This window comes from Tachysurus fulvidraco, chromosome 15 (assembly GCF_022655615.1).
Source record: "Tachysurus fulvidraco isolate hzauxx_2018 chromosome 15, HZAU_PFXX_2.0, whole genome shotgun sequence".
NCBI classification, from domain to species: domain Eukaryota; kingdom Metazoa; phylum Chordata; class Actinopteri; order Siluriformes; family Bagridae; genus Tachysurus; species Tachysurus fulvidraco.
Window position 1 is genome coordinate 13,583,105 of NC_062532.1, and position 23,654 is coordinate 13,606,758.

The 23,654-nt window shown below is 39.4% G+C and overlaps 1 protein-coding gene across 2 annotated transcripts in view; it reads right to left on the minus strand.

Moving 5' to 3' along the window:
• sdk2a (sidekick cell adhesion molecule 2a) overlaps window positions 1-23,654 on the minus strand; it is a 136,346-nt gene that overhangs the window by 52,781 nt on the left and 59,911 nt on the right. For both annotated transcript variants that reach the window (XM_027141272.2, XM_027141270.2), the window contains exons 2-7: window positions 11,048-11,207; window positions 8,979-9,085; window positions 5,315-5,462; window positions 2,134-2,267; window positions 1,182-1,293; window positions 877-1,067 (exon numbers count right to left, since the gene is read on the minus strand). In XM_027141272.2, coding sequence (XP_026997073.1) covers window positions 877-1,067; window positions 1,182-1,293; window positions 2,134-2,267; window positions 5,315-5,462; window positions 8,979-9,085; window positions 11,048-11,207 — 852 coding nt within the window. The remainder of the gene's footprint in view (window positions 1-876; window positions 1,068-1,181; window positions 1,294-2,133; window positions 2,268-5,314; window positions 5,463-8,978; window positions 9,086-11,047; window positions 11,208-23,654) is intronic.

Below are 23,654 nucleotides of genomic sequence, written 5' to 3' on the forward strand. Positions count from 1 at the left end.
TACAATCTGTCTGAATCTATTAGAAAACTGATCAGAGTTCATGTCAAGCACATAATCTTTGTGAGTATGCTCCATAAGCATAATAAAGAGCTAATAATGTGACATTCATAGCTTGGCCACCAGCCCCATCTCTCATAAGCCTCTGCTAGACTACAAGGGAATTCTGATTAATGCATTTGCAGCAGCTTTATGCTCTGTAGTGGTTTATGTCTATGTGCTGATCATATCTTTGTTGTGTTGGTGCATGTGAATCAGCAATCCCAAATATGAAAGAGTGAAAACGGAGATTTCTGATTGAATCTCTGAGATGAAATGCACCTTATCTAGCAGTAATATTAAACTGTTACATTTAACTATTGCAATCACCTGTAGTGAGTGACTAGCTCACAGCTGATAGCTTGCTCGGCCCCTAGTTTGAACCTGACCATTTTTAAAATGTTCCTGTGAGATTTCAGATCTTCTCCCTGTGTCTATGAGGGTTTCTTCTAGGTTAGGTTTATGACTGTGTGAATGTGCATGGTGGCCTGTGGTCGCCTGGTGCCTCATTTAGGGTTTATTCCTGCCTTGTGCTTAGTGTTACTTGAATAGGCTCCAGATCCACTGTCAGTCTGACCGGGATAAAGGTTACTGACGATAAAAGAGTGTATGAATTTATCTGTGGTATAAATGTTTAGATACAGTGTACTCAACGTATTTGTGGTATTATTTATCCAACAAACTAACAAACAATTTGAAAGAATGCTATGCACCAACTCAAAGCTTCATGCCCAACTGACTTTGTAGCAAGATATGTAGTGGAATAAGAGTTTATCTGTGTGCATGTAAATTATGAAATGAAATGTGTAACTATGAAGAGGAGGTACGCGAGAGATCTACCGATCACATGTAGATAAGCTCCAGCAGTGACGGCTGGGACACTGCTGCTGCGTAGTGATGCCTCGCACTCGTAATAGCCGCTGTCACTGACCAGAGGCCCGCTGATGGTGAGACGTCGACCAAAGTCTCTCAATCCTCGATTGACCACCACCCCATTCTTACGCCATGCAATATTAAGCTTAATTAGAGGTCTGGACAGAGAGAATGAAAGGGACAGATTTGACCAACATGACCAAAAAAGCTGTTAACTAGTTACATTATTAGGTGTTGATGGCAGAGCTGTTTTCACACATGCAAACACACACCTGGCATTGGCCACACACTCCAGCGTGACCTCGAACGTCCCAACCATTACACTGGTGTTCTTGGGTGGGATGATGATAGTGGGAGCGATTGGATCCGCAGGCCCACCCACATCTAAATAGAAAAAGAAAAAAAATGTTTTACAGAAGCCATTGCCTCAATAAATATCTGCCATTCCACTCATCATGTCTTTCACTTCTATATACCAGCATCGCCATCACACTATTGTACACGTAGCAAGCATCATGCTCAGTCCCTCTTTGTGCTCCACAAAGAAAGCAAACTCTTAGTGTCCACAGTGCACAGTAATACTATCATTACACTATTGTGCCTTTGAATGCGGTGTGATTGAGAGGTGCAGACATACTGATTAAATGCACCAGTCACCAGCTCAGGTATCGATTCCCTGCCCTTAATGACCAATTTCTCTCGTTCCCTCTCAATCTCTTCCTGTCTGTTCCTCTCTCACACATCCTTAGCCTTTCTTTTTAAGTATCTGTGGAGTAAGTGGTCTCCTCCTCCCCCTGCATCATGTCTTTTATAATTTTGCCATTGTGGTCTGGTGGGCTATTAAAATACAGGGGTTGATTTTACAAGACTGCTTAATTACAGAGGCAGAGTGAGAGTGTAAAAATCACTTGCGGCCACTCTTGGCCATGCCACACGCTACAATGGCCTGGCCAATGAATCAAAATATAACGTGGGAGTAGAACTCAGTCTGTCTAAGCCCTTGAGGATCAGTGGACAGCCACTAGGGGGCACAAAAGCTACATGTCATCAATGTGTTCAAATCACCTGTTGAGAAAAAAAATAAAAAATAGACACATCCCAGGAAAATCACCATCCCTGCTGAATTCTGTATTCTGTATGTCAGTGCAACATGAAATGTGAATAAAGTTGCTGTTGAATATAGAAACAGAGTTATATTTAAATTGGTTCCTTTGGCCTACTCACTCTCCACATTGAGTATAACAGGCTGGCTGGTCTTATTCTCGCCATTCTTGTCATTGACAGCCTGAGCGTAGTAGCGACCTGCATCTGGTGCCACTGTTGACAGGATAACCAAGGTGTTGTCCAAAGTGAGAGCTCTGGAAGAAAAAAATACATTTTCAAACATATTCAAAAACTTGGGACAGAAAGAGACAATATTGGAATGCAAGACTAATTCTATTTTTTTGTGTTTAAGATGAAAAGATGAATTTGGCTATTGACTATTACTAACAAATTGGAACATGGCATATCTGTTGCCTGCAATAACTGCATTTACTCGATGACCCAGAGGCATCAACAAGCTGTTGCAATATATTTTGTGTTGCATTTCCAGGTTTATACTGCAGCTCCTTCCAGTTTGTTTTTCCTTTCAGTCGGCTCTCGAGGAGATGAAATCCTGCTCAATTGGGATAAGATCTGGTGAGAGAATTAACCGATCTTAAAACCTTCTGCTTTATTCCCCTGATGAAGTCCTTGTATGGTGTTGGAAGTGTGGGGGAGTTTTGGGTCACTGAATTTTGCAAGACTAAGTTCCTCCCCTTTAGTTTGGATGTATTTCACTGTAAATGTGGCAGAATGGTTCTGTAGACTTCTGAAGTTATTCTGCTTCTATCATCATCAATAAAGATTAGTGAGTCTGTTACAGAAGCAGCCATGCAAGCTCAAGCCATGACACCTCCACCATGCGTAACCGATGAGTTTGTATGTTTTGGAAAATGTGCACATCCTTTCTTTCGCCACACTTTGGCCTTTTTTTTTTTTTTTATCACTTTAACGTTTAATGTTTCCAGAAAATTTAAGATTAGTCTTTGCATTCCTTTTCTAAATTAGACTCTGTCTTCTATCTTCTTCTGATGGCTGATTGTGAAAACTTCTGTGGAGGTTGTCACTGACTTGTTTTTGGGCTTTTCTTCACAGCTCTCACAATCTTTCCATCATCAACTGCTATTGTTTTCCATGGCCACACTATGTACTGTTTTTTTTAATACACCAGTGAATTCTTTCTTTTTCAGTAAAATCAAAATAGTTTGTATTGGCTATGAACAATGTTTGTGTGATTCTCTGATTTTCCCTCTTTTCTCAGCTTCCAAATGGCTTCCTATTCTCCCATAGACAGATCTCTGCTCTTTAACAACAAATGCACTCTTCACAGTAAAAGCCAGGGCTCAAACCAAGATTAGACATTCAGAGCTATTAATTGCTTAAAAAAATCAATAGATCAGTACACACCTGGGCAACAAGAAACACTTGCCATTCGCATGGTTCAATATTTTTGATCACTTCAAGGATGAATAGAATCAAAGGAAAAGCTGCCATTTCCTAAACAGTTCGCACACAGATATAAGTAAAAGCAAAGATTCCGTACTATTGCCTCATGATCTCAAATCTATGGTCTTCGGGACAGTATATATTCAATTCAGTTCAATTCAATTTGATTTATTTGTATAGCACTTTTAACAATTCACGTTGTCTCAAAGCAGCTTTACGGAAGAAAAGGAATCAGAGAAAAATAAATAAATAAAAAGAAGAATTAAAATAAATGAATAAATACATCAATTTAAAGTTTAAAATTAATATAGTTCCTATATATATATCTGTAAACATCTATACCTAACGAGCAAGCCGGAGGTGACTGTGGCAAGGAAAAACTCCCTGAGGATGAAATGAGGAAGAAACCTTGAGAGGAACCAAGGCTCAGAAGGGAACCTCATCCTCATTTGGGTGACACCGGACAGTAAATAATGTAAAGGTAAATAATGTCCTTTCTACAACAGTTTATAATAGCAACCGAGAGCTCCTGAGGAACTAATGGGTCGGCGCAGACTCCATGGACCCAACACTAAATTCCTTCCTGCCAAATGTTCAGACGATTGCTGATAAAGCCCAGACCATACAGCTGACTGATGCAACAATGGTTCACAGAAGCTGTGGCAGTCTCCGGTGGCCCAGTCCACAGCAATACACACACAGACATACAAACAGTTAAGGCTAACAGACTGTATCAATATCGCATGGAACACCCAGGGTGAAGAAGTGATTTCAGAGTGTGCACACTCAAATGAGAGGTGACACACTGTGTGGGGTGAGATTAGATGCCACCAAGCTGTCAGTGGCAACCTGATCAAGCCATACTAAGGTCCACTCATGCACAATTAGAGTGAGGGTTCACATGGAGCATTAGATTAGTATATCGATACCCCTGAGAACCATGACTAAGGGGCAGTAAACAAACTGTACTCTGCTGGAGCCTCTCAGCATCAAGTCTGGTGATAGTGTCACGCTGGCATGTTTATAGCAGGTGATCTTCCATACCAGGACAGCCATTTGGCAGTGTAAGAAGCCTGTACATTTTAACAAGTAACAGCTTCTTGACCCCGGAACTTAGCTGAGATTTACAAGCACCCCTAACTGCAGAGCTAAAGCTTCAGTACCTGATCCAGTTCCTCCTAACTGGATGCAAGTGAACTGCTGAACCAAAATCTCAGTATCTATCAGGTTGGTTGGTTTCAGTGTGTCAGTTTTCAGTGTTGTTTCCTGTATTATAGAGTTAGGGGCTAGAAGTTTGCAAGATTTTGGTTTTGAAGAGAGATATATCCTTGTAGAAAAGATTCCTTGTAGAAAAAAATATGCCTTTGCTTCAGCCAGTGTTCTTCACATATGTTGTAAAGCTTAGCATATATCAGCTGAACATTTCATGCCACGGTTCTCAGACATCTGCCTGCTGGAAGCCCAGATAAAGTAATCTCGGTTGATTGTAAAGACATGCTGAAAACTGACTACACATGTGGTCAGGCACGCACCCACACACATGGTGCGTGCAAGGGGGAAAACGCTCTGTCAATCAGCCAAGGTCGTCAATAAAGGCCTTTTGTCCACTTTGTCTAATTGGCTCCCCTGCCGTCTGCTCTCTCCAGCCTTCAATCTCACCCGCTCCATAGTCAACAGGGGTTCTTATTATAGCTGACTTTATCAATACTGCAGTGAGGGTCTGTGATATTAGCTCACCACAGCCTGCTACAGGAGCACCAGCAGGCAACAGGAGGTTAAACAATAATGGGACACGATCGCTTGGCTTAAGGTAATAATGCATAGCAAATTAAAATTGATTTGTGATTATGTGTTGTTTAAACATATAAATGCTTACATGCGGCTGCTGGGGGGAATCTTGCGCCCGTCCCGGAACCATGTGATCTGAGGCCGAGGAAAGCTGGGAATTCTTGGAGGGACGATGAGTGCAGCTTCGCCTTCTGATACCACCTGAGATCGCTCTTTCTCTACAAAGTCTTCCATATCTGAGAGAGTGGGGAAAAATATAAAGTGATTAATGGGGTAAGATACAGAAAATGAAGAATATATGAAAAGATGCAGGAAAAAACCTCACTAAATAAGCAATTGGTTTCCGCATCTAGAACAATCATATGCAATAAAAACACTAATACCCTATAACTCCTTCCCCCACCAGTCACTATTCAATAGAGATCGTGTACACCGACTTGGCACCTACTTTATAAATAGAAACAACTGCTGTGTACATAAGGATGTATTAAAAGTTGAGTTGCTTGGACTTATTGAGGAGTTATGCAGGTAGACTGGAGACTCCGACACATGAGTCTGACTTTCAGCCCAATTCTCTTGTGTAATATCAGCTTGAGTAAGGAGCAGTATAACAGTTTGTTCAAGGTACCCTGAAAATCATGTTGTGCCAGACTATGGGTCAATATTCAAGGTAAAACTGTCACAAAACACTATTCACTTGGCACATGATGTAACATAAATTAAAACTAGATACAGGATGTTCCTTCACTTCATGCTTTCTGATGTTGTCGTACTACTTAACTGTACCTAATTTAATTTACCTATGAATTGTTGGACAGTTTTGTAATGCTGTCCACTAAAATCACCTAGACACCGCTACTCAGTATAAATCTGGCAACCTCTAGGCAACAACCACACCCAAGCAATTCTAATAATTGGTACATATAATATTTTAATTATTAAAAAGTCAATAACACTGATTACACACCATACTGAGAACGTTTTACTTAATCATGGTACATTAGTAAAGCACTACATAATAGATTTTTAACATATTTTTTATATTCTTGTCTACAATAAACCTCCAAACATCAGCATCCTTTTGGGATTAGAAAAAAACTCCTTGCTTAGAAACCTAACAAAGTTTGCAAGTATGAGTAATAATTCAGTAGCGACATTTTAGTTATATTTATGATAAAAGAAGCAAATAACATATGCTGTGTTTATAGTAATAGCAGGTCTAATAACATTCTATTTTCTCAGTTACTTACGTTGTCATTACTTACTATTTAGAGGGCTTTTAGATGTTCAAATGCATTACCTGGCTCAGTATTATTGGCTCAGATGTGCTTCTTGTTGCTCGGCTTGCTGGGTAAAACCTGAATTGACTTGTTTTCTCCCTTTTTCGCCACAAACTCCTCTGTCAGCCAAATTCAAATCGTTAAATGAATACAGGCAGCTAGTTCAGGTTTTATGCCTTGTGGATTCTCTTTTAGGTTAAATGTGAGCCAAGTTCTAAAGAGCTCAACAGCTCTCTTCCAGATAGGTGAAACTAATTTCAGGGCCAGAAAAAAATGTTACTCGAAACATCATCCGGTGCATGTTAATATTTCACTATTTCTTCTGTTATGAGGGCTGAATGTAAATATTGAGAAATGGAGGTTAAAAAAAAAAAAAACAGAAACTAGAATATCATTTGTTAGTAGAAATTCAAACATCTAATTAGAGCAATGAAGCTGTTGTAAAAGCCATTTTAATCCTTTGTGGCCCACTTAGACAGTCAAAACGATCAAAAATGAGGTAGAAGTAAACAAAATACAGACAGTAAACAATGAATGAGCTGGCTGTAACTAAAATACACTGAAACATGGCCCAGGTGGAAATAACTAAAACATCCAAGGAACAAAATAAATACACCCAGAAGTAAAATACCCACACTAAAGTGGGAGTAACTAGAATACACAGATCAAGAAGGGAATAATGAAAACACCACACATCATGGAGGAATTCCAAGACTTGCATTCACATTCTGAACATCCTTTTAATGCATTCAGTGTTGTTTGACTTTACTCTTCTACACCTGTATTCTTCACTGATTTATAATGGTCAGTGCCAGCCAGAAAACTTTTTTTCACTTCGCTCCTTCTTAGATTTTCTTCGTCATGTCGTCTCAGGAAAATTGCCTTGTCACTGCTGCCTGTGGTTTGCTCGTTAAGGGTCTAAATCTGCCTCTGGATTTGTGCAAAGCTGCTTTGTTATATGTCTATTGCTAAACGCATTAAACAAATACTTTTGAATTAAAGTCATTTAAAAATACACACATCATGAGGAAGTTACTAAAATACCCGGAGCAAGAGGAAGTAACTAAAATATACAGTGAGAGGAAAAATGTATTTAAATAATAGATGCTGTTTTTATATCTACTGCAAAATAACATATATAATATCTTTGTATTTGAATTTGTACTTCATAAGCATAAAAAGGATATGTTTCAAAACCAAACCATGGAGCAATGTATATACGCTTGCATATGTTCATATATATTTCATGCAACGAGTAGCAATCCCCGTGAGAGTGAAGGAGTTTCATAAACTTCTCAAGAACAACGTTATGAAACAAGCTACAGAGCCAAAGCAAAGTCTCTCCATGTCAAATACACCTGGCTCAATAATATGCATGTTGGAAGTTCATGAAACTAATCATCCCCTGCTCACAAAGTGCTCTCAGTCTAATGATAGAGAAATACAAGAGAGAAGTCAGTTGAAGGCAGAAAAACTAAAGTTACATATATAACAAAAAGCACTAAATAGCACAGCCATCATCCACATGTTAACACTCCATGCTAATCTCCTACAATAAAAAAGTAGAACATCAAAAAACATTTAGACAAGGCCTTGGAAAAATATACTCTTGTCAAATGAACTAAAAATAGCTCATCGTGTTTGGAGAAAAACAGTGATTTTGTTTGTATGATCCCAAGAACGATAAACCCACAGTGACGTATGGAGCTTTACGATGAGGCAGCGTTTCTACTCATCAGGGAAGGTAATATGAATGGATAGATGTACCAGGACATAATTTAGGAGAATTAAATCTGATCTGTTTTGTGGAGAAGATGGACATTTCAACAAGATAGCACCAAACATATAGCTAAAATAACTCAAGAAGGCCTTGCATGGTCGAGCCTCATCTCCTGAGTTGAATCCCATAGAAAATATATGGATTGAAATTGTGAGTCCATCAGAGACTCTCGTAACCTTGGGATTTGAAAATGAATTGTTCAAAGTAATGTTTCTCGAGTGAACCACTTGCAAAAAAAGATCATTATTTCAAACCTACTGCTACCTACAGTATTTTGGTTTAAACATACAGTATCTTCATTCATCCTATAAATACAGTACGTTTTGTTTATATGCATAAGCACAAGGTCAGAAGACATTATGGGTGTAGATTTGAACTGGATACACTGTATGTGTTGGAAGTATATTAAATAACAATTTATTTTTTATTAATTGTCTGAATTATTTTCCCTTGTGACATATTAAATCATAATGATCGATTTATGCTAGGAATGAGATATGAATTTTCTGAACTTTTACTATGCTTTTTTATGACATTTATTTTTATTGACAGAATTTTCCAGCCTATCGGGAGAAGAAGTCAAGCAGACTTTATTATTTTCTTTACTCATATGTTGCATGCTTTAGAATGAAGTTAAGTCTTGAAGCAGACCGCTTTCTTTTAATTCCTGCTTCTGACATATTTGCACTTACAGGCGACCTGGACTTGAGTGCTCCTCTGCATGAGCGCGCCGACCCGGTTCCTCACAATGCACCTGTAAAAGCCGGCGTGGGAGCGATGTAGGGACAGGATGACGTACCTAGCAAACAGCACATACTTGTCAGTTGTGAAAAAGTTTAAAAACACACACAAACACACACACACACACACACACACACACACACACACACACACACACACACACACACACACACACACACACACACACACACACACACACACACACACACACACACACAGAGAGACACAGATACACACACAAAGATACATGCTCATACACACAAAGATGACAAAGTCAAAAGACTTTTAGCTATTTTATATTGGTTTTCTTTAAAAAAGTGCCGATTCAAAAGGCTTACACACACGCACACACACACACACATGCACAGTCACACATACTGCTGCTAAAAATATACCACAAAGGAAATAATAGTCAGTCGTTGGTTATAATTTAACTATGCTTGCTCCTCAGTTAACCCACATAAATAAGCCCACTCATTCATAATGGAAAACCTTCTCAGGCACTACTTGATGCTATCGTGACAGCATACAGTTTGCGAGGTCATTATGTGCAAAAGCAAATATGTGTTTGGATTGATCAGTGGGAATTAGAAAGTATGTACAAGAGGTGCTTCAGTGAGCCACGTGGGAGCTGTGTAAGGTGTGTGAGCTTCTCTAAATCACCCCAGGGAACTGGTCTGAACGCTACAGGTTATGGAGTTCTAGCATTTGATGTGTACACATGACCGGTGTACACTTTTGTTCTGTGAATCCTAATTCACTTAGCTGCTCACAATGTGCTCCTTATCTGCTGCTTCAGCTCTCTCTGTGGTGCCATTCACAGATTCCTGATACTGTAGTAGAGTGGATTCAGGTTCTCTCTTTAATCAGAAGTGTGGATAAAAAAGAGGTAGAAGCATGATCGACAGTCCCTAACTGCACACGCACACGCACACACACACACACACACACACACACACACACACACACACACACACCACACAGGTCTATGGTTGACTGGCTGAAGAGAAGGACACAGGTGGGGAGCCACTTGGGATCTCACACTGAGACTCCTTGGAATCTTGAAAGGCTTTTACAAAATAATAGACTGCTTTTCTTTAAAGATAAAGGGTTATGCTCAGGGCTGGGATAGAGCTCAAGCTCTCCACTTGTGAGTTTAAAATGAATTTCTACAATACATAACTCTAAACCAAGTTTAATCTTTAACGGTAAAAGTATCCTGTATACACACCATGTGATATAAATAATATACAGTGAATAAATCATTAAAAAGTGTTCTTTCAGTTTTTTATTTATCTTTCATCAACAAGAGCTTATACAATAAATTTCTTTTTCTTTAGCCCTAAGAATAGGAAAAGGCCACCCTTACATGACTTGGATAATCATGCAGGTTTTCCCTGCTGTTCAGACCCACTTGACTAGGTCCATTAGCACTATTCTAAAGGCTGTACCGAGTTAGAAAGGATCACGGTCAGCACAAAATCTGTTACTCAATAAAGCGAAGAATGAAGGCAATGCAGCCATCAAGCGGAACAAAAAGCAATTCACTTTGCCTTTACAATAATAAATATTACATGGTTCTTGTGGCTGTGGACCATAATGCATTCCACTGACAACAATGCTTTGATGGATATAATTCTATATTCCTGACACATGCTGGACGCTGCATTTATAAAGAATGCATCGAGCAAAAAACAAATGGGGGAAAGGGGGTGGGGGTGGGGGGGGGGGCGGTCCAAATCTTTTCCGTTTGTTCCCTATGACCAAGCAGGAAATGACATGCATTAATGTGTGCCAGGAATGAATCGATATAAGAGAGTCATTTCGCGCCTGCATGGGGAATGAGGTGCCATATCTCAAGAGGCTTATGATCCTCCGCCATTTCTGAATAAATGCATAGAAATGAGCAAGGATCTGAATAAATATCCACAAATGAGAAATTTGTTAAAAGGTAAACTGAGATTAATGTGTCTATTTGTTTCAGTAATTATGTGGCAGGAATGACAAATGGAGAGCTCACCTGTACTCCATTGAGAAGTTTGTCAGCTCCGTTCCATTGTACAGCCATTTGAACACCAAGGGCCAGCTACCCTCTGCCATGCAGGTCAGAACCAAACGGTTGCCCTCGAGGTGCACTTGGGTTGCCAAAGGCTCCATTTTGAAGTAGGGTGGAACGTCATCTGAGTGAAGAAATACACATTAGTGTTTATCATTTGACATGGACAAACCAAATAAACAAAAGTAATGAAATAAATCTATTCAGTAAGATACAAAAATAAAAGTAGAAATAAAGTAAACAGAACTGTAAATTCCAGTGCTCTGAATAAATATGTGACTATGCAAAGCAAGAACAAGAGCTATGCAGTAGGAAATTATACAGTAAGTTAGCAGGAGTACAACAATAAACACAATGCCACCAAGTGCAAAAAGGGAAACCGATGTCTGATGAGTTTATTCAAGGAAAGTGCTCTAATGACCAATAATGTCCTGAATAGTGATGAATTGTTGTACATGGTGATCACTGAGGGTAAAAAAGGACCTAGTAAATCATATACTGAATCTAATTCAATGTCCCTGATGGACACTAGTTTAGTTTAATGTCCATTCCACAACCACATTAAAACTGTCCACAGAGCAGGAATCAAACCATCCCAACATCCTGTCCCATATGCTCCTTGGTCCTCTTCCTTCTAAATTCAAGCACCCGCTCTTTGATCTTGGCAACATTAAGGAATAGATGGTTCAAATGTGTATTGATTTGCATTTACATTATTCATTCTGCAAACATTCAGCTTTCAGCTTCACTTGAGGGCAAAAGTTTGCATCCCCTAAAAGCAAATCGACAAAGACAAATGCTGTATCTAAAGACTTTCTCTCTCTCTCTCTCTCTCTCTCTCTCTCTCTCTCTCTCTCTCTCTCTCTCTCTCTCTCTCTCTCTCAATCATTCACTATTTAATCTGTAGGTTTTTCTATTCACAGCATCACAGTAAGTAAGTGAGACACCGGACTGAATACAAATCTAAATAGAGAATGCACATCACTGTGTGCTACATATACACACATATGCATACATATTTGATACAGTAATAACAAGCAACTGTTGGATCGAGTAATTATGGCCAACATTGATATTTAAAAGTCTATTCGGACAAATTTTTAACTAAAAGTGTTGACTGTGAATTGTGGTACTTAGTGAGGAGGTACTGGATGTTCACCAGATTTATTGTGGACTGAATAATAATAATAACAATAATAATAATGATGATAATAATAATAATAATAATAATAATAATAATAATAATAATAATAATAATAATAATAATAATGCCCTATTTAGGGAATATCATGTCTCTGCTGAGAATCTCATCCAGACTATGAAATTGTGCACTTTGTATTTAATAGTAAAATACAAATGTTTAGACCAAAACATTTTCTGTTCTGATTATCACAAGCAAAATAGTCTTTTCCTGTTATTTGCTTTTTAACTACCCTCTATCTCTTTCATATTCTCTGAACAGCTTTTGGATGGTCTCAGTTGGAACATTTGCCCTCTAACCCACCTGCCCACACGTATTTCCAACAGTGTCATTTCTAACTCTGGCAAATTGCTTGGTCAATATTTGTCAATTCTTTCTGATTTTTCTGTTTTAACTCATGTGTGATCATATACTGCATTATTTAACTCTGGGCTAGAGTTTATCATAGCAAAATGGTATCAATGTTTACTCCCGTATTTCATGTTTGACTTCTTATTTCATGACTTGTGATACATTTAGTAATCAATTTTGAATTTTTTTTAAAGGTATATTTTTCTCATTTCTAGTCAAACACCATGGGGATGCAAACCGTACAGCTGAGGCGTGATACAATCCGAGCAATTGAAGTTTGCTCAAGATGCCAATAGTGATTTGAACTAGCAACTAGTTCAGAACCTGAACTGCTGAGCCACAACTGATTTATTCATGAAATGCTTGGTTACTCAGGTCCAGTACAGAGATTAAGGCAAGTCCTAGACAACAAAACAGCCATTCAGTGAAGAATTGCTACTGCTGGTGCAATTAGGCTTAAAGAGTGTTTGGGAATGCAGCCTGCAGTGTATCTCCAAGAGAAGGGCTGCTCAGCCGGTGTGTGAACATATACTAGACAGAAGATGGAGTATGACTCCCAGCGCTGCACTGGCATAACTGAGCGAAGATGTTCAAGAGTGCTCCAAGATGGAGCAGTTCGCCTGACAATGGTGACAGTATGAGCAATGATCTCCTTGTGCCTCCATTCATCTTTAGGCTTTCTAATACAGGTGGGTTATCTAGTCTCGGGGGAACACTTTACAGGCAGAAGCCTCAAACCCAGGAGACAAAGTGCTTTCATTACCTATGCTTGATTAGCACATGACCCAACATATCGACCACACTGTCTTGCTCTACGTAGATGATGTGAGAGCTGATGGTCACATTGTTTGGTGAATCTAATTGAAGCTCATATTAATTGTGGCATTAAGATGGCATGCCCTGCGGCACAGCCGAATTCTGCAGTGAGAGATTGGCTGAGCCGCAACACCCAGAATCAGAGTGCTGATATGTTCTGTCCTGTGGGAGCTGGGGAGGGATATATATCCTTTGGTTCAAGGTAGGAGACAAGGCGCTGATAGAGAAGAGGGTAGACTGTGTAATAAAAGTACAATAACACTCTCTCTCTCTCTCTCTCTCTCTCTCTCTCTCTCTGTCTCACACACACACACACACACACACACACACACACACACACACACACACACACACACACACACACACACACACACACACACACACAGATGAAGGTGCTTCGGGGCATATCTGTGGAGTTCAGACACATAAGTGTGACATGACACCTGCATGAATACATTCACAAACTTTTATTACTTACTCATTGCAAACACACACAGATTTACACACACACAAAGATAAAGGTGCTTCGGGGCATATCTGTAGAGTTCAGACACACAAGTGTGACATGACACCTGCATGGATACTTTCAAGAAATTTTTATCACTTTCCCTAACACACACACACACACACACACACACACACACACACACACACACACACACACACACACACACACACACACACACACATATACAGAGCACATGTACATAAAATATAAATTTTCAGGGATAAAAATAGAGGAACAGAGGACAACGACACACCAATATGCTCAATTAGATAAGGATGATCTTACCCATCCTCCATATTTTATACCGGCAGATCATCAGAAGCCTAATCAAAGATCTAATGTCCCCTGCCGCTCCTCAAATCATTACCACTGGGTAACAACCTTCATAAATGACAAACCCCCACACCTCCCTAAAGCACTATTCCCTCCAGCCTTCAACAATAGCCTCATTTCCTCCTCTGGGTAAATGTTCCTCTGCCAGCATGCAGGTCCATCCACTTAGCCATCCAGCTTTATAAATACAGCACCATTAGGGACCTCCACATGCAAAAACTAAACCCCAGCACTGATTACCTAAAAGCAGCAAATAACAAAATAGACAATTGCATGCCAGCACCAGTGGAGGCTACATGGCGTATGTACCCGCCAATACAGAAAGGCATGTGTGCACCCGTGCCGATTGCTCTTCTATAACAATGCACCTGCGTTTGAAAAGAGATGAGCGTCCCCATCGAAAAGGGTTGAGGCTCGCAGTAATTGCTCCCTCAGTGCAAAGCGAGGGTTGGTCCGTGGGTGGAATAGTAGAGAGAAAACAGGTAGACACTTCACTGCTAGAGCTGCCTAATAATACCTGTTTTCCCGCAGATGTGGAGGAATTTAATTTTTTTTTTTTTTTAAATATGCGCTCTGCTACAGTTTGGACCAGTTTGACTACTTGAAAGTTTTGATGTAAAGTTGGAGTAATTAGTTTAACCTTTCCTGCTGCATCATGCCACAGATGATAAGTAGTATTACAGCAAAAGCTGCAAATGCTTTTATATACAAGGTTGTAGAATCTCGCTCTGAGTTTATTCCACAATGAGAGCGTGCGTATCTGTGAGAATAAATGCAGGTGGTCTACGGTGAACAGCTCAATTTAAGCCTTTGATCTACAGGAGCTATGTAAGATATTAGAGCACTTCCTCTGACTCACAGTGGCCTCCTACCTCTCTTTCTGTTTAAGACAGATATATAAAAAAAATCCCCTGGTCTGGAAAATCTCAAATTCAGTCTTCTAAAATGATCTTCATCTTCAGAAAAGTCTTCTGTAATGCGGTTGCCATTTCTAATTAGAGCCCATATTCTTTAGAGATGGCATGTACTCTTTCACTACAGATATTCAGCTGGGGGTCGGCAGGGACATGCTTCCCATTTTTTTAGGCCGGCCTATGCGGGTTGGCAGCTAAGTGCGACTCGTGTAGGTAATTTTTACAAATAGCTTGAGCGGGTGTGAGCAAAGCTGGAGGTGTCAGGGAACACAAGTCCAGATGGAGAGCCTGAGGGAGGTTTCTCAGTTGCAGAGAAGCTTGCTGAGGGGAAACAGCGTTAGTGGCTAGCCTCCAAGCTCTGGAGCGTCCTTTGACTTGGTGTGGTTTCCAGAACTGCCACAGAACAGCATCTACTTTTAACCGGATGGCTGAAGTCAAATTTGGTGGTACTGTTCAACTCTTGCCTCACCTGCTGCACACACAGAATTTTAATAGCGACCAGACAAAGGCAATGGGCAACAGGCGGGATCCATAAAACATGCCCCATTATTCTTTTGCAGGGCATCATGCTGGCATGCAATCATACAGAGAGGGCTTGCATTCAGCACTCGCAATTTCCCCCCTTTATATTTCAATGGTAAAAGTGGCCACATCATGCTCTATTTAATCCTTGTCTGGCACCTGCATTTGTGTATTGCTAAGATAATCAGAGCCAGTTCAGCATAGTGTGGCACATACCTAAAAAACACTCGCCTCTTATATTTCGCTATGCCATCCCCACATGATAATGTCCTATAGCCAGAGCAGAGCTTGTGCCTTTGGCCCAGTAAACCTAAACTGTGTGTGTTTGGCTGCTCTTGGGTGAGTGTAAGGGCTGGCTGAGGGACAATCTCACTCTCCACTCGTGGGTTGCGTTGAAGGTCAGCCTGCTCCGTCACTCTGTCAGTGAGCCTCGTCACCGTGACAACCAGCACCCCGTCGATTTATACTTCATCAGCTTCCCTGAGTGGGAGAACTACCCTCCGCCCTGGCAGCAAGGTGAAGGAGCCCATTACTGCTCAAACCAAACACACAGCAGTCTGCATTTGTAGAGGACGAGGAAAAACAAAATCAACAAGGCCATGCAATGCATTTCAAATCCCCTGATCCACCTTTCCCTGTATTCATTTGCAGTAATGGCCAATGAGCTTATATCTCTATAGCCCCCATACAAGCTCAAGTCCATAAAAGATGCCGCTTGCTAAACATGTGTTTATGGCCTGTAAGACACCAACGCAGAACATTTGGAAATGCCATGGAGGCGTTGTGTAGCAGGAAGCAATGCAAATGGTGAGGCTCTTTACTGCAATGCAGCATTATTTATAAATGAAAAGGAGGGAACAATAAGAAACTTGACATTACTTTGTTTAATCCAAGTTACAATTCAATCTGCATGACAATATGCAGAACTGAATTTCATTACCTTGCTGGGTAAGGCTGGGTGCCACTGTATGTGCGCAGATTATGAATAGGTCGCCGAGGGTTAATGGATGGGTAATTGATGAGATTAACTGAGGTGTAATGCAGCATGGCATTGAGACTTTGATCTAAGGAGCTGCGGGGGAGCCCGGTGACGTTGCTCAAATGCAATTAGAGGCAGCATTGAGCTATCAAACCAAGATCTAATTAAGAGTGAAGACAGTTCAGTGAAGGGAGCAGTCAATGGCCAGCAGACTGAATTATCAGAGCCTGCAAGCTGCATCACCACAATGCCTGTACATATTTGTGCCCCTGTTCCCTTTCTTTCTCTCAGTCTTAGTTGTTCTTCTGTACAATCTTTTTCCTTCTTGCATTTTCCTTCTCCCTCTGTTCTTTGCTTGACTCTCTTTCTACCTTTTAATTCCCTGTCTCTGACTAAGCATCAGGGGAATCTTTGTGTCTTGGGATGTGTATCTCGGACTTAATTAGGCACCACTGTGCTTGGCACAATGTCTACTTAAGAGTTGCCAAGAAAACCAACCACCGATTAATGAGATACTGTGCACATCAATTTTTTTACTTGCACGAATATTTCTTGCCCCTGGCCAATGGCTTTAAAGGTAGGCAATCAAAGTCCCCTGCCTACACACCTCGGCTCCTTTAAGCAAACCCTGCAAAGTTTGATGACTTTGATGGACTTGCACAACAAATAATTTTCATTTTTGTACAAGGCAACTTTATTCCTGCAATTACATGCTGCTTAACATGTAAAAATCACATCGCCATCAGTTGATCTGCTCAGTTGAATTCAGGCAGAAATAAGTGGAAGTGATAACAAGTGAGAGCAAGGATCACGTTTGGGTGCTACTGGTATAAAACTGATAAATGATATTTTAGCGCAAAGAAAAAGACAGAGCGCCTACGAATGAGAGGGAGGAAGAACCCATTGCAGGAAGAGGAGACAAGAGAGTGCTTTCTCCTAGCATTCAGAGGAAAGAGTGAACTGAATTTAGAAAGTAGGGCAAACAGTAATGGAGGAAGATAACAAACAAGGATGGTGAAATGGGAATTCCATACGTTCTACCATCTGCTGAGATTGTTTAGCCTCGTCTTGATAATTAGATCCTAATTAGCTGACGGCATGGTCGGAAAGCATTCCTTCAACACATGGTGATCGTACGAGTGTTGATTATAACCAGACACCTGCACTCGCAGTGTGCCCCACCATCCATAAGACCTGACTCTTGCCAGGTTTTGAATGGACCCAAAACAAACAGGCCGTGCAATTAGGACTCATTACACCACTGTTATTTAGAGGCTTCTTATCCTTGATTTAGTTGCGTCCCAGATATATCAGAGACGAATGAATTAAAGGTACCACAGTCACCCATCTGTTCTATTTGTCATTTAAACTGTGTCTCAGAGATGTAGAATGGTGGGTAACAAGGCACTACATATCTTATTCACCCCCTTATGCACCACTTCCACAAGAAACCCCTGCACTGGGAAGATTGAGCATGTGTTAATGGTTCAGCACTGTGCTGTATCCGGAGGCTGGCACTGTAATATATGGGTGCAGAAAGGCTGCCAATTGTGATTCTTATCAGTGTGTGGAGAGCGAGAAAAAGAAGACTGGGCGGTGTAGTTCTGAGTGGCAGGGCCGGTTGTATGTGCTAATTCCTGTGCAGTTTTGACAGAGAAAAGAATTACTGTCCACCTTCATTACTTCATGAGCTCAATATGTGAGCTATGAGTGAGAGAACCATGTATACAGCTACTATAGGTTTGGGTTACATTTTAGTTGAATAATATGATAATTGTCATACATTTGAGGGTTTCTGTTCTTTAAAACTGAGACAAATTGGATGTTATAGTAACCGTTGTTTCACTAAATCCTAATCTTAATGCCAGTTTTCATCTTGTTTAAATACAGTTTGACTTAAAAATAGCTTATTTTTTGTTTAGTTTAACAAAAATAATGAGCATTTTCTAATTGTTTAAGTACTATATCAATAGCATGCTCTTTCTCTCTCTCTCTCCCATCTCTCTCTCTCTCTCTCTCTTGCATCGTCTGTTTCTGGTGCCTGCCGTGTGGGTGAAAGTGGTGCTGGGTGACACCTCAGCTGTGTGACCACCTTTTTTCCCCACTTCATTTTTCTATTCCGTCTATTTACGTATTGTGTGTAACAGTTTGTGCCATCTTTTTACACGATGACGGCGCATTATGTTATAGGATGTTCTAATCTAATGGCAGTTTGCTTTTACAGGTCATTTTTATTTCATGGTAACCCTATTAATTCTGTTTTTTATTATACTTTTATGACACAGACAGTCAAACAGCATTTCACTACACGTTATATTGTGAATGTTTGTGTATGTGACAAATAAAAACTTCACAAATTAAAGATCATATCCATGAGAACATATCCTCCACTTCCTACATGAAGAAAATCATTTTTAAGCTTTTTTAAGTTTTTTTTTTTTTTAAATCAACATCTCCTGAACGTGTTAATTGAACATGGTCTTGTTAATTGGAATGTGGTATAAGTTTCTACACTTTTGCTGCATCTTCAAAAGTGAAATGTGATACAGATTTTAGTTCATACAGGGTCATTTATTTGGGCTGCATACACCCAGCCTTAGAACATGCAACGATTTTAAAGAGACGGATTTTTAGATTCGACATTTCCTTCCATGTTAAACACAAAGGAAGCACAGGTAATTTATGGTGTTCTGAATGCAGTGATATCGGCCTCAGACGGCAAACATATTACTCAGAGTCTGAAGCTGATGTCTCATTATTCAGAGGGAGATTGCAGGCCCTTCTAAGGTAAGCCATTTAAAGAGTGATGTCGATTGTCCTGCAGTTACCCAGTCAGATAATGTTCTGATGATGCTGATAACGTTGATAGTGGCAATACTGAGATTCTAGTTGTTGAACAGCCTGAAAGCCGTAATGCTGAGAATGTAGCCGTGAGTTCTTGTAATGATCAATCTGGCTGTGATGTTAGAAAGATTGTTGTAGAAGAGACAGAGTTATGTTGTAATTACACAACTAATGAGCTGAGTGGGCTGGATGATGCTTTGTCAGATGATACTTCTTCACTTCATGATATTGACGCCTGTTCACAGTTCACTCTGTGTGGATTCTCAAGACATTCCTTAGAAGGATCTCTCTCTCTCTGTACACTTTAGATAACGGGTTTATATTAAGGAATTTTCCCCTGATGTTGAGAAGTTTGTACAGTCACTTACTGTTCTTCAGAAGACTGATTTGATCTTCTGAATGAGAAAAAAAAGATACTACGTTATCTAAGGAAACATTTAACTGTAATAAGAGAAAAAAAAATAGTAGAAAAGAAAATGTAAGGACCATTTGTAAAGTAGACCAGCTACATCTCACATTAATATCACATTGTTCCATTAAAGGTATTATTATCTGTTCATTTCACTTAACAACAATGCTGACATAGATGGATATAATCGTGCATTAATTTCTGAAATAACTAAGAAAAAGTAATGACATATTTCATCAGGAGACAAATAGAGACGCTGTTAATGCGGTAGAGTGGGGAATGTTGGTTGAAAGGGCAGCAATTACTTAGTCGCGAAAGAAAGTTGAGTGTAAGGATAGCAATTTTACTTTCACCAGAGATACTTTCTTAAAGTCTTAACCATGGCCTAACAAGTAAATGACCATCTTTTAGAGCTGAAAGCTGATATAGAAAAGGCTGTATTGTATTGTATTGTATTGTATTAATGTTTCTGTGCCCAATGTGGCGCACAATCAGATTAGTTCCTGCAGTGTGTTAACTGATGTTTAATGACGGTGTGTTAATGATTTCAACTGTGCTGAAAAGTTTACTCTACTTCTATTATACTTCTGAAGAACCTCACATGCAGTCTTCTAATTATTAGAGATGTTGACCTTTTACATATATGGACAGTTAATCATCCAAACGTGAGACAATGGACTTACTGTTCGGTTTTCTGTTATAATAGTCTACATATTGCACAAAGTCTGGCAAAATTTCTGTGAAATATTTGAGAAAATCTGGCAGGCCTGGAAACCTAAAAACATTTCAATGGTGGGAAATGGAGAAGACAAATATAAGAATGTTTTGTCAGCAGTACACTGTTAAATCTATAAAGAATTTAAGAGAAACCATTCATTCTCTTGGAAAAGATATACTGTATCTGTCATAGAGTCAGGATACTATGATGCTTAATATTTTGCAGCAAAAAAAAAAAGGAATCAATGACTGACTTTTTTTTAATGAAAGGGTGAAAGGTGCTATGTTAAGGTCTCATTTTATCTCTGTTGCAGACATGGAAGCTCCCAGTGTAATTTTTTTTTTTTTTTTTTGGAGCACAAACATATGGCATGTCTTCATCTTCCTGATGGGAGGTGACTACCAATGTGACAGAGATGCATTGCCATGCAGTGGACTATTTTTCTAGTCTTTGTACAGCCAAGCAATATGATGCCAATTGTACTGATAAACTCCTTCAAACCTGCCTCAAGTGGAATCGGGGAAAAAAAACCTGCTCTGGATGCAGACATGTCTTTTCAAGAACTCAATGCTGCGGTTGGCCTGCTTGGCTCAGGGCTTCTGCCATTGACGGCTTGCCATCTGATTTTATAAGCACGTTTTTACAAGCACTTTTCTAGGGAAACTCTATTGAAGAAGCTCTTTATGAGGTCTTCTGTGCAGCAGACATAGTTATTTACCTGTGTCTTGTCTACTGGCTGTTTTATCTTACATTTAAAGATAGTTCTGTCTCCTTTAAAAGATTTGGAAACCTGTTGTGTTATTGAGCATTTATAAGTTTTATCAAAAGGCCTAGCCAACATGCTTAAAAGTATCTTCACTTAGATGTACATGAAAGCCAAACTTGTATTCCAGAAAGGACAATAATGGACCGATTTAATAAGGAATACTTGTTTAATATGGGAAATGTAGATACTGTATCTGTAATGTTTTTAACAAGAAAGTTGATCAAATCTCTTTAGATCAACAAAAGTCTCTGACCGTGTTGATCACAGATGTCTATCCAATGTACTGCTTTTGGTTTAGCTAAAGGTTTTTTAATTGGGTGAAATTATTGTTTATAGGTGCTGCATGTATAGTTTAGATGAGATGTTGTTTGAGCCAGCTATTTTAAGTTTCAAGGGTACCTGGCAAGGATGTCTCTTATCTGGGCAATTATACAACATAAATATTGAACCTGTAACTCAGCATACATGATTACATTGGATGTTTTTATTATACAGAGTTCAGGAATCACTTTAAGTGCTTATGAAATTGATATCACAGTTTTTGCAAATCATATGCAGGATATTATGGTCCTATAGGATATTTTAATAGTAAGAATTAAAATGAATTTGGGTCGTATGTATTTCAGAAGTTAAATTGGGAGGGTATATAATGGAGAAAACGTGTATCTAATTGTCTTAGTGGAAATGGTTGCGGGTGAGATTATTGGTTGCTAATGCATGCATTCAACAACACAATATCGATGTTCTGCAGCAGATTATTACAAGATGTCCAAAAGTTAGAAGTGAGCAATTTTTGGTCAGCACTGAATCCAGAACTGAATCTCATCACCTGTATTATATCTTCTAACATAAGAAGTGGGGCAGAGCTTTGTAGACATTAACTCCAGCGTAATGGCATTTAGATTGCAAGCTGCACAAAAATGACTATATAATAGTCATTTTGCATGGATTGGTACTACAGCAGCACTTTTAAAAAGTGCAAGTGAAATGAGTCTTGATAAATTCTGTTTCTTATGGAGTTTAAAAAGACTGAGCCGGTAGAACTTACCCTTTTTTTTTACAGATCTATTTTTGAGGCCTGGAAAGTCTTTGTTCTATTAAGATTACCTGATATAACCCTTGAATTCTGTCTGTGAGGTGGTCGTGAGGTTTTTCAACTCTTTTCTACCTTCAGGAGTTTTATTCTCTGTCAATCTACGTTCACACCTGCTGGGTGCCCAAAGCTGGGTCATATCCTGCGTTTTAATATCCTGAAATTCTGAGTTAAACAACTGTACTGAGTTCAGCTCGGTTTCTACAATGACTCATCGTAGAAGTACATGTGACGTTGGAAGCCAAATATAAGCTTTTTTGAGTAAACAATCTGTTATTAATGAATAAGAGATTAAAGTGTAGTTCATTTACCCTTTATTTTATGTGACTGCTGCTGTGGAGGGATGACAAAAGGATGAGAAAAATTTGTCAAATGTCAAATGCTCTTCCTTTGCCTGGGACTGGACCTTGGACCAATGAACAGAAATGTGTGGCTTGGACATAATTCCAGCTAAAGGCTGCTGCCATATCCGGTACCAATTTCCATCTGATAAGTGGACAGGACACCTCCAGTAGAGAATTGTACATAGAGCAGTAGCTACAAACAGACATGTGGTACACTTGAATCCGAGTGTTGTGCTGTCCTTTCTGCTCAGAGACACAATCAATATTTCATCTTTTTGTGCAGCGCACACGGTTGGGTAGTCTCTTCTCTTTACTAAGTAATTGGTTTTCATCTCTAGGTGAAGTGTTCACCTTTGTTCAAAATACGTTACAACTGATAGTGGGCCAAAATGTTCAGTTCAAAGCAAAAAGATTTTGTTTTTATGTATGTTTTATCTGCTGCTATAAATTGGCCATCTGTAAAACCAGGAAGAACAAATTAGCATGGCAGGATGCAGTAGTGTAGTTCTATGATCTTGGGGCTTTGTGGCTGCTCAATTGAGGGTGGAGTATGCATATTATAAGTCGATGGGATGTTTACAAACGTTTATGTGCATGGATGATTGTATTATGTACAGTTAATGAAAATTATGGATTAATGCTGATTTTTTAACATATGAGTTTTAATGAACTTTGTTCAATTGTTTCTACCTACATTTGTGAATAAATTATCCTAATAAAGGTAGGTTTAAATTGAAATTTCAATTCTCTCTCTCACTCTCAATGCTATTTTC